This window comes from Suncus etruscus, chromosome 5, assembly GCF_024139225.1.
Source record: "Suncus etruscus isolate mSunEtr1 chromosome 5, mSunEtr1.pri.cur, whole genome shotgun sequence".
Lineage (NCBI taxonomy): Eukaryota > Metazoa > Chordata > Mammalia > Eulipotyphla > Soricidae > Suncus > Suncus etruscus.
The window spans coordinates 156,172,336-156,184,527 of NC_064852.1; the positions used below are offsets into that span (position 1 = coordinate 156,172,336).

Consider the following 12,192-nt stretch of genomic DNA (forward strand, 5'->3'; position numbering starts at 1 on the left):
TCACAGCTCACATGAAAACAAAAAGCAGGTGTGTTCTTGTGTAACACAGCACAGGATGCAGAGCAGATGCTCACAGGCACGGACACACAACGCTCACAGCCCATCACGACCTGTCCATATACATCTGGAACGTGCACACCGTACATAACTCACCCCCACAGACACGCACCCACATACAGCCGTGACCATCCACAGACCCACACACCACACGTGCACATGCAGAAGCAGCACAGGGCAGCAGGGAGCCCTGCTGTTTGTTGGGCACCTGCAAAGCACTTGCCAGGCTCGGACCTGCCACGGGAACGACAAGGCTCCTGGCTCTGCCCTCGTGGCCAAAGCAGGATCTAACCTGCGCTGGGTCCTCACTGATTCCCCTGGGGTGGCTGAGTGTCCTGGAGAGTGGGGAACACCCCCAGCACAGCCTAGGAGCTTCCCCAAGGAAGGAAAAGAAATGGGACTCATACCACCCAGAGGCCGGTGCCGGCTGCCACCTGACCTCGGGGAACTGCTGCAGGGGCAGGCGCTGTCCAGTATGGTGTGTCCCTCCGTCCGTCTTAGCCCCTGCTCTGATCCTGGGGGTAGGGGTTTGGGGGTGGTCACGGGAGGGGTGTCTGTGCTCCTGTGAGGGGCTACCAGGAGATGGCAGACCCCAAGCGTGAGTGTGACGTCCCACATCCCCACTCAGCCCCCGGGAAGCTGGGAAACGCGACCAGTGTGACCCTTCCTGCTATAAATGAACTTTAATCTAAACAGTGCCCAATATTTACCTCCAGCTGCCTCCGCAGCTGCCACAGCCAGAGCGATGGGCCCTTCTGGTTACCCTCCCCTTCCAGACAGGAGGCAGGACTGTTCTCTGGTTTCGGGACTCGGCTCCCCATTGGGAAAGGGGGGTCAGCCCACCAGGCTTATAGGCGGGTTCAGAGTGGGTGGGGCCAGAAGACCTGGAGGGGGCCCCTCCTTCTTCCTGGGGTCCTCTCCACAGGTCCCTGCTCTCCCGGCGTCCCTTGGACTCTGGGCAAGAGCACCTTCGTGGCCCAACTCTCTGGGGTCCTGCAGCGTCTGGGCGTCCTGCAGCATCTCCTGCTGGAACTCGGACTCAGTACACAATGGAAAAAAAAATAAACCGGATTTAATTCAGGGCGCCAACTCCCAGTGTTTGTTTATGTCAGACATAAATACACTCTCACTCAGCCCTGCTCGACGCACAGAGGGAGGCCTGGGATGCAGGGGGCCTCAGCACGGGATCCCACTAGGTCTGGGCCTTGTAGGAATGGTCCCTTGTTTCCAGGATGAGTGCTGGGCCCCCTCTGCCCGCTCCAGTGCTCACAACCCTAGGAAGCCTGTGGGGTGGGGGAGGGGCTCAGTCATGTCAGGATGGGGTCTCTCCTCGGTGCCAACCTATCTGGACGCCCCCCCACCCAGAGAGACTGAAACCCACTGTGATGTCCCACAAGAGAGTCTGGGTCACACAAGAGCATGGAGGGTTTGGGGAGCTGGTTCAGGCTAGGGGTCTCTGGGTGCCGAGGCATCACCTCACCCAGTGTGTGGGGCCCGAGGCTGACTTTGGGGAGACCCAGGCTAGCCCACTGACCAGAGATGTGGTCGCTTTTATGCCTGGCCTGGAGGCAGCTATATCCTGGGAGCCCACCCTCACCTGTGCCCCCACATCTGCTGACTGTTGCCATCCCAGCACCCAAGGAGCCCAAAGCAGCTCTTTCTGGCAGCCAGTGGTCATCTGTCATGGGGGGTCGGTCATGGGGGTTTCTTGATGGGTCCCAGCCAGACCCTGCACATCACCTGGTCCCCAGGAAGTAAATTCTCAGACCCACTACGCATCCGTGTTCCTTTCTCCAGGGCAAGCCATTGGCCACCAACTTCTCAGCAGACACAACACTGAGTAGAAATAGCCAGGCTACAGGCCACCCACCTCAGCCCGAATGAGTCTTCCCGTACAGTGCCCTGGCTGTTTTCTGGGGGTTGGGTGCGTGGCCAGCTCTCTGGGCCAGAAGAAGTGATTTGTTGGCATTGGAGACGTGGCAGCTGACCTGTCTACCCGGGGTGTTCTGAGCACAGTTCCTGGTGGGGGCAGGCTGGCTAAGCCTTGGGCCCATTGGCCAGCGCTGCTGGAAGAGTACAGGGGCTGGGCCTGGTGCCCTTGGAGCTCTGGTGCAGGCCCACTGTGTCACCACGGCTGGGCTCAGCTTCAGCCCCTGGCCGGCCCAGGAGGCTGCGGACCGTGGCCTGGAAGCCGCTGGTGACAAAGCAATACACCACCGGGTCCAGGCAGCTATTGAGGCTGCTGAGTGTCAGAGCCACGTGGTAGGCCACTAGGCTTGGGTGGCGCGGCACGTTGGGCCACAGTGCCACGGTCACCTGGCGGGCGTGGAAGGGGGTGAAGCACACGAGGAAGATGCCCAGCACGGTCAGCAGCAGCTGGACGGCTCGCACTCGGCGCTGCTGGCCCTGGGGAAGCAGGCCGGGCCTGGACAGGGCGCACACCATGCGGCCTGTGAAGGCGCTGAGCACCAGCAGGGGCAGCAGGAACTGCAGCACCGTCAGTGCCACGGCCCGGCAGCAGGGCCCATCGCCCGCCGTCACGCCCAGCACGGACAGAGTCACGGTGCCCGCTGCCAGCCACACGCAGGCACACACGGCCCGCGCGCAGGAGGGCTGGCGCCAGCGCTGGGCACCGTCAGGGCGCACGATGGCCAGGTAGCGGTCCACGCAGATGCAGGTGAGGAAGAGAACGGAGCAGTGCATGTTGAGGAAGTAGCCGAAGACGTGCGGGAAGGCGCAGCGCAGACAGCCACGCGCGCTGTAGAACACCAGGAAGCGCGTGGGCAGCGACAGGCCCACCAGCAGGTCGGTGACCACCAGGTTGAGGGTGTAGATGACCGAGGGTGTCCGGGCCCGTGTGCGGCAGCAGAACACATACAGGGCCAGCCCGTTGAGCAGCAGCCCCGCCAGGAAGATGCCCCCGTGCAGCGCCATGAGCGCCAGCCACAGGCCGGGGAAGGCCGCGTACAGCTCCTCGTCCAGCTGTGCCAGCAGGTGCAACAGTGCGGAGCTGCCGTTGGTTGTGACGTTGGGGGCAGCTGCGGCGAGGGCCATGGTGGCCGGCACTCCAGGCCTGTGAGGAGGGAGACACAGCTGAGCCCACCTGCTGGCCCGGAGAACTAGCCTCCCGCCTCTGCCGCCCAGGACTGGCCCCCTTGGCAGCTGCCAGGCCCTGGGCACCTGCTGGTGTGTGGACTCCTTAGGAGGTGTTGGAAGATGCTGAGCCCGCTGGTCTGGGGTGCAGGAGGACCCTCCCATCTCTGGAGTGGTTAGACAGTGGAGGAGAATGTTTTTGCGAGTCTAGGACTTAGGATCCAAGACCTCTACCTTCCCTCCCTCCCTCTGTCCCTCCCTTGCTGGACAACCCCAGATACATCCCTTAGGATGTATCTCTGGGATGTGCGTCTGATGTTTTACATGGAGCTGTTGGGGGGAAGGTTCCATATGTGTCGGTCCAGGGACTTCAGAGGTAGAGTTCCTCCCACCATGGAGCTGAGTACCCCCTCCTCTCTGTCCTCTCCTGCTCCCACAGCCACAGGTTCTGGCCTTGTTCTCCTCCAGAGCCAGCCCCGAGTCCAGCAGGGTTGGGGGCCTGAGTACAAGCTTATGGGATCCCCAGCTTCTCCCTGGACCTGAGGTATATGCTCCTCTGAATTGCCCCCCCCCCCCACTCACCCCTTCTCTAGAAATGAGGATTGGCAGCTAAGCCACATCCAGGAACATTCCTGGGGTTTTCAGGGTGAGGGCAGCCTAGGTGGCCATCAGGACATGCTGGATAGAGATGTCTGCTCTGGACAGACAGATGGACAGGCCTCTGCCTGTCCCACTTGGACCAGGCATGCAGACGCTGCCTATGGGTCACCATGTAATGCCCAGTCTGGTCAGGTGGGCACTTCCAGGAAAGAGGTCAGAGGTAGAGGCTCTGGCAGCCTCTGGCAATAGGTTGTGCTCCTATCCTGAATGGGAGGAATTTTGCAACCGGGCCTTTTCCTTGCCTCGGTGTTCCCTTCTGTGCTCAGTCCCATGCAAGAAAGGCTTCTGTGCCATGGGTGGAGACATCTGGGCCAGAGAAGTGGCTAAGCTGGGCGCCTAGGAACTGGGACTAATTTTTTTTTTGGGGGGGGATACCTGGCAGTGCTCAGAGATTACTCCTGGCTCTGTGCTCAGAAATGATATTTTTAGGGCCAGAGAGATAGCATGGAGGTAAGGCATTTGCCTTGCATGCAGAAGGACAGTGTTTTGAATCCCGGCATCCCATATGGTCCTCTAAGCCTACCAGGAGCGATTTCTGAGCATAGAGCCAGGAGTTACCCCTGAGCGCTGCTGGGTGTGACCCCCCCAAAAAAAAGATACTTCTGTGCTCAGAAATTACTTCTGGTGGTGCTCAGGGGAGCCTATGGGATGCTGGGGAGCGAGCCTGGGTTGGCTTCATGCAAGGCAAACACCCTCCTTGCTGTGCTATTGCTCTGGTTCCTGGGGCTGGGACTTTCTGAAGGTCCTTCGCAAAAACATGAGGGGGTCAAGGGAGGAAGGGCAGCGCAATCAGGACACATCAGGGTCCCTGGGGTTCCAGCTGGTCTGGCCTGTCCTGTCTGCCTCCTGTCACCCAGACAGACAGACAGTAAACACCAAGGACATGTCCTCTTGGACCTGCCAGGTCTCTGCAGACGTCCTGCAGCTCCAGAGCTGGGACCAGGCAGTGGGTTAGAACAACTAGGACAGGAGGGTAGGAGACAGGGGTCCCCACACCACTCAGCCCAAGTCTGGCTTCTGTTCCTTGGCTTTACCCCAAGTGGCATGTGGGGAGATGAGAAACGGCCGGCAGCTCGGCGGTGCTTTGGGGTGCTAAGGGTCATGACCAGGGCTTTCCCCCTGGCTTCACCCAACACTGCTCAAATTCAGCTTTTGAGTGCCAGGATTCCAACTCGTGTCGTACCAGATTCCATGATGTAAGGTGTCAAGGGTCAAACTCAGACCATGTCCGACCCCAGACTGTGGGGTCCCAGGGTTCAAAGTCAGGCCCTGCTCAGCACCAGAGCCCCCAAGGCCCGGATGGGATGAGGGTGTGGAGCACAGGCCTGGCAGGCATAAGACTTGGAGTCTGATCCCCAGCACCTCGCCGGATACTCCTAGGGGTGCCCTTGAGAACAATAAAAGACTAACTCATCACCCTCCAAGGGCCCCCTTCAAGCATAAAGGTGTCAGGGGCTTCTGGGCACTTTCAGGAGGACTGCACAATTGAGGGCAGGGCGGGTCAGTGGGGCCCTCTTGGTCTGAAAGAGAAGGCACAGACCTGCCCCAGGCAGGCTCAGGGGTGAATCCTTTGAGGTGGCCCCACACGGGTGCTGGTTCTGCCCTCCAACCTCTAATCAGGATGACAGGAGACACATCTGAGGGAAGAGGCTCTATCTGCACTGGAGCTAGTCAGAAGGAGAGGCAAGCAGCTCTAGTTGTTAGCCTGTGGGAGGAGGCACTACCAGGGCCCTTTATTACTGGATATTTTGGGTGGTCAAGACTCATACCAGGACCAGCTGCTGGAGCTGGCACAGTGTGGCCAGTGAGATGTGCTTCTATGCTGGGCACTGCCCACAGCACACCACTGCCAACCACAGAGCTGGTTTGCTGTGGGCGGGTACAACCACTCAGGAAACGGGCTGGGGCCTGGGCAGTGCCATGGAGGACCTGAATCTGGCCGGACTGGGTCATGCACCGGCTTCGGAGATGGACAGTGGGACCCCTGTCTACAGAGTAGCTGGAGGGTCTGGTGAGTGGAGGGTGAGGGGCTGTGGGGGGACAGGGATCAGGGGTGCTGGTAGGACTAGGGGTGAGGGACTTCAGGGAGTGTGATGAGGGACTGTGGGGAGAACCGGGTGAGGGCTCCAAAGGGACACCTCAGAGAGCTGGAGGTTGCTTTTGGAGATTCCGCCAGGGTCAATCCTGGCCCTGCTGACCAGCACCATGTAGGGTGGTGAGGGGGCGTCCCCACGACAAGCATCTCCCATGGATTGGGGGTTTCCTTCCTGTTCAGGGGGTTTCAGTGGGTCTCAGTTCCCCTAAACTGGGCTGTGGCTCTGAGGGTATTTTTTTTGGGGGGTGTCACACCCAGCAGTGCTCAGGGGTTCCTCCGGGCTCTACACTCAGGAATCGCTCCTGGCAGGCTCAGGGGACCACATGGAATGCCCGGATTTGAACCACCATCCTTCTGTATGCAAGACAAACACCCTACCTCTATGCTCTCTCTCTGGCCCCATCTGAGGGTCCTTTGGACTGGGATATGTTGTGCTGAGATGAGGGACCCTAGGGTGGAGACTGGACCATGGGGTGAGCCACCCTTTATGTGTTTGTTTTCCGACTCTGAGTTGTCTTCCTGCCCTGACTATGTCCTAGGGCAGACGGTGATACTGGAACCTGTGCTCTGAGCACCCACTGCGCTGGACTCCGCCTGCCTCCATGATGGGCTCTCCTGCCTATGGGTGCCAGGACGCCATCCCTTGCACTCTCACTGGGGTCCTATCAAAACATCACTCCTCTGCTGGAACAGGGTCCAGGTAAGGGGTGGGAGACAGCTCAAGTCCTTGGCACCAGCTCTGCCTGAAGCCAGCTGCAAGACTGGGTGTAAGAAGTCACTCTCAACCTTTTATTTGTTTGTTTGTTTATGGGCCACACCCAGTGATGCTCAGGGGTTACTCTTGGCTATGCGCTCAGAAATCGGCCCTGGTATGGGGGACCATATGGGATCCGTCCTAGGCTAGCACGCACAAGGCAGATGCCTTACCGCTTGCACCGCCACTTTGGCCCCTCATTCTCAACCTTTTTGGCTTAAGGGCAGTGTCTAGTGTCTATTATCCCTTGTGGGTAAAATGACCCTGGCTATTCTGCTTATTCACCCACCATCTCTCTTCAAGTCAGATGCCCCTTCCTTCGGAGAGCCCTCCCTGATTGCTCAAGTAGGCTGCTGCCTCCTGAGTGGCTGCAGAGGCTTCTGCTGTGTTCCTTCCTTACTGTTTGAGCTATTTCCCCATTGACCACCTCCTGGCAAAGTGGGAGACGGGGAGCTCACAACCTGCTAGGGCAGCCCTGCAAAGTGAATGCACATGGACAGAGAAGAGTAGGTGTCCACAGTGCCGCCAGAACAGCCCCAGGGGCTCGTGTGTGTGTGTGTGTGTGTGTGTGTGTGTGTGTGTGTGTGTGTGTGTGTGATAACACATCTGTTCCTCTGCACTGCCCCAGGGTGCTGCTGCAAGGGAGATGGGATATCAGCCAGGTGAGCCCCTCTCTGTCCTTACCCCACCTGTATCTCTGGACTGCTGAGTCCTGGGTCCCACGGGCACCTCTCTGCCCCCAACCTGGGACTCATGGCCACTGCACTTTCTCATCCCCTGCTTGGTCTTCTGTCCTTCACAAGTGCCTCCCACCCCCAGCTCTGCTTGCATCCCCAGACCCTTACTGCCATATTTAGCCATAGAATCGGGGTCAGTCATTTGAGGCTCACATGGCCCAGGGGGGAGAGGGTAAAGGTGCAGAGACCCACCTGGGCAGGTGGTGGTGGGAACAGTTGTGAGGTGCAGGGTCTGTGCAAAGGCCCTGGGGCACAGTGCAGGGTCCAGGGTTCTATAGAAGCTTGGTGCTGGCTTATGCAAGCAGTTCTGAGAGGACTCTTTGGTGCTGGCCACTGGGCCCTCCAACCTTCTCCACTCCAGTTCTCTGTGACCTACACTCCTGAGTCTGGTCACTGGACCCCTAAACCTCCCGACACTGGTTCTCTGTGGCCCAGGTTGTTTCCCTGCTGACCCAGGCAGACTTTTCATCCCAAATGGTGACTTGAAAGAGGCCTCTCTGGGTAAGGTGTCTGCCTTGCAAGCGCTAGCCAAGGAAGGACCGCAGTTCGATCCCACAGCGTCCCATATGGTCCCCCCAAGCCAGGGGCAACTTCTGAGCACTTAGCCAGGAGTAACCCCTGAGCATCAAACGGGTGTGGTGCCCCAAAAAAACAAAACAAGAAATTTTGGGGCTGGCATGGTGGCCATAGAGGTAAGGTGTCTGCCTTGCCAGCGCTAGCCTAGGATGGACCGTGGTTCGATCCCCTGGCATCCCGTATGGTCCCCCAAGCCAGGAACGACTTCTGAGCGCATAGCCAGGAGTAACCCCTGAGCATCACCAGGTGTGGCCCAAAACCAAAAAAAAAAAAAAAAAGAAAAAAGAAAGAGGCCTCTCTGGCCTCCCCTGCCTCAGTTTACCCAGCCTCAGATGACCTGAAACAACTCTGAGCTTTTAGAAACCTTCCATCCCCACAAATACACAAGTGGGACCCAGGGGTGTCCAGGCCATAAGTTCTGTTTATATAAGGCCCTGGAGGGCAGTGAGCTCCCCCAGAAACAGGCAAGAGGGACCTGGAAGACAGTGGGGGGCACGGCCCTCAGTGCTACCAAACTTGGGGCCACCATAGGCTCCTTCCTGCCCTGTCCTGCCTGGTGCACAGCTGGGCAGCTTCCACCCGCCTTCCTGCCCAGCCTTGGCCCCCAGCCAGTTCCCAGCCGCTGCCCCTCTGGGGACCCTGTTTCTCACAGGGCCTGAGTACCAGTGGGAGTCTGCTGGGAGTGACACAGTCCTGTGAGCACCCTGGCATTTTGGGTCTGTCTGTCTCCCCGTCCCTCCTGGCCAGCACGGCTGGAGGGGAGAGTCTGAAACGGGACACAGGGTTGACAGCCTCCCTGGACCGGGTCCCCTTCTGAACTAGTCCTGCCTCAGCCTCAGTCCTACATGGCTGTCTCTTGACCCGGCCTCCAAGGCCACCCAAGACCTTTAAGGCCTGGGGAAACTGAGGCCTGTGAGAGCGAATGAATGAATGGAAGAGCAGGTGAGTGAGTGCGTGAGTGGAGCCTGCAGGGTCAGAAGCACCAGGTGGGGAGCCCACGAATCTGAGGGGGCTTGCCTCTCCCCGGTCCAGCTATTGTAGCCTTTAGCCTCTCGGGGCCCCCAGGGCCCACAGCCGCCCCTCTCCCACTCCTGGCATCCTGCGGAGAGAGTGAGCCCCCCAGACCACACTCACCTCGGTGGGCGGCAGGAGAGTAGCAACGGCCAAGCCCTCAGGCCTCACTCCCTCACTTGCCGGGACTGGACGCTGCCCCACCGGCCGCGCCTTCCCCATCTGACGTCAGAGCTGTGGGGCTGCTTTTGGCAGAAGGCCCCTTGGGGGTGGGCCGGCCGGCGGGAACTGAGCCTGCGGAGCAGGGAGGAGCCAGGAGGGCAGGCCAGCCTGCAGCTTGGGGGCTTGACATGGGACAGGGAAGGAAACTGAGGCCCAGGGCTGGGGAAAGTGGCAGGGGTTGCGAGGCGGCACCTGGGGAGGGGACATTGGCCAGCCAGCCAGTGTCAGGTGCTGGGGCCACAGGACCTCAGGATCCAGTGGAACCCACAGGAGGGACCAGAGGGCACAGTTTGCTTTTAGGAGGTGGGTGCGGCCTTGACGGAGCTGAGGAGTAGGGATCCCAACCTTTGAGTCAGGTGACCTCCCTCCTGCCCAGCTTGGGTCTCCTGCCTGGCCCCCAAAGGGACAGCCCACAAGCCAGACAGGGAAGGTTATGCTGACGAGGGTCACACTCTGACTGCCACCCTGTCACCCTGTCACTTTGTCACCTGACCCTGACATTGTCACTCTGCCCTGGCTTACCCAACCCTGTCACCCTATCACCTGACCGTCACCTTGACAGTCGCAGTAACTTGTCACCTGACCCTGTCTGTCACCTTGACCCTAGTGGGCTGCCTGAGGTCTATGTGATGAATGTATTTGTGGGCCTCAGCATGGGACAAGAAAAGGGCTTTGAGCCCTAGTTGTGGGGACTAGACAGAGCCTGAGACCCCAGGGACCCCAGGGACCTCTGTCACCCCTGGACAGCTAGTCCCAGCAGTCCCAGTGGTTGTCCCTGGGGAGACCCTGTCTGATGAGCTGGGAGATGATGAGTTGGGGGGCTGAACCCAGAGCAGCTCTGTGAGGTGGGGCCCTGGAAATGGACATGGCCTCACAAGGAAGGGGCGTGGTTTCAGAGTGGCCATGGTTCTCAGACTTGCAGGATTGGGCACCGCCCAGCCTCTTCCTCCAGGTTCTGTGTTTGAGGGTGCTGTCGGGCAGTTTTGAGCTCCTTCCTTTCCTTTCCATTCCTTTCCCTTCCTTTTCCTTTCCTTCCCTTCCCTTCCCTTCCCTTCCCTTCCCTTCCCTTCCCTTCCCTTCCCTTCCCTTCCCTTCCCTTCCCTTCCCTTCCCTTCCCTTCCCTTCCCTTCCCCTCCCTTCCCTTCCCTTCCCTTCCCTTTCCTTTCGCTCTGCAAGGTGGAACATGGGTTGGCCACCCTGGGGTTGCCTGAGACGCAGGGATTTCTGGACCCCGTGGGGTCCTGCGGAGGCCAGAGAAATCTGATGTGAGAGTGTGACCTAGGAGAAAGATGTGCCTGCAGCCCCAACTTCTCTTCTCTTCCTCTGATTGTCCCCACACTGGGCAGGACACTGTAGGCCAGGGGTCTCAAACTCGAGGCCCGAGGGCCATTTGCAGTCCTCCGTACAACATTTTGTGGCCTGCGGCCAGCCTTCAAATATCGCAGTATTCGCACTTATTCACTAACCGAATAATCGCAATAAAAATAGCATTAGTACCCTAAAGACTATACCAAAAAGCTAATAGAAACAATAGACTCATATAGCAAGGTGGCAGGCTACAAAATTAACACACAAAAATCAATGGCCTTCCTATACACCAATAGTAATAAGGAAGAAATGGACATTAAGAAAATAACCCCATTCACAATAGTGCCACACAAACTCAAATATCTTGAAATCAACTTGACTAAAAATGTGAAGGACCTATACAAAGAAAACTATAAAACTCTGCTCCAAGAAATAAGAGAGGACATGCGGAAATGGAAACACATACCCTGCTCATGGATTGGCAGGATTAACATCATTAAAATGGCAATACACCCCAAAGCATTGTACAGATTTAATGCGATCCCTCTAAAGATACCCATGACATTCTTCAAAGAAGTGGATCAGGCACTTTTGAAATTCATTTGGAACAATAAACACCCTAGAATAGCTAAAGCAATCATTGGGAAAAAGAATATGCGAGGAACTACTTTCCCCAACTTTAAACTTTACTACAAAGCAGTAGTTATCAAAACAGCATGGTATTGGAATAAAGACAGGACCTCAGATCAGTGGAATAGGCTTGAATACTCTGAGAATGTTCCACAGACATACAATCACCTAATTTTTGATAAAGGAGCAAGAAATCCTAAATGGAGCAAAGAAAGCCACTTCAACAAGTGGTGTTGGCATAACTGGCTAGCCACTTGCAAAAAATTGAACTTAGACCCCCAGTTAACCTCATGTACGAAGGTAAAATCCAAATGGATTAAAGACCTCGATATCAGACTCGAAACCATAAGATATACAGAACAACACGTAGGCAAAACACTCCAGGACATTGAGACTATAGGCATCTTCAAGGAGGAAACTGCACTCTCCAAGCAAGTGAAAGCAGAGATTAACAGATGAGAATATATTAAGCTGAGAAGCTTCTGCTCCTCAAAGGAAATAGCGCCCAGGATACAAGAGCCACCCACTGAGTGGGAGAAACTATTCACCCAATACCCAGCAGACAAGGGGCTAGTCTCCAAAATATACAAGGCACTGACAGAACTTACCAAGAAAAAAACATCTAATCCCATCAAAAAATGGGGAGAAGAAATGGACAGACACTTTGACAAAGAAGAAATACAAATGGCCAAAAGACACATGAAAAAAATGCTCCACATCACTAATCATCAGGGAGATGCAAATCAAAACAACTATGAGGTACCACCCCTCACACCACAGAGATTGGCACACATCACAAAGAATGAGAACAAACAGTGTTGGCGGGGATGTGGAGAGAAAGGAACTCTTATCCACTGCTGGTCGGAATGCTGTCTAGTCCAACCTTTTCGGAAAGCGATATGGAGATTCCTCCAAAAACTGGAAATCGAGCTCCCATATGATCCAGCTATACCACTCCTAGGAATACACCCTAGGAACACAAAAATACAATACAAAAATTCCTTTCTTACACCTATATTTATTGCAGCACTATTTACCATAGCAAGACT

General features: G+C 56.8%; 1 protein-coding gene across 1 annotated transcript; it reads right to left on the reverse strand.

Moving 5' to 3' along the window:
- Positions 1-2,090: 2,090 nt before the first annotated feature.
- GPR20 (G protein-coupled receptor 20) lies at positions 2,091-9,205 on the reverse strand. Its single transcript, XM_049772965.1, has 7 exons — positions 9,163-9,205; positions 8,972-9,071; positions 8,818-8,882; positions 8,526-8,724; positions 7,589-7,641; positions 5,648-5,840; positions 2,091-3,130 (listed from the first exon to the last, which is right to left on the reverse strand). The coding sequence occupies exons 1-7, from the start codon at positions 9,203-9,205 to the stop codon at positions 2,095-2,097; spliced, it is 1,689 nt and encodes a 562-aa protein (XP_049628922.1). The 3' UTR covers positions 2,091-2,094.
- Positions 9,206-12,192: the final 2,987 nt, after the last annotated feature.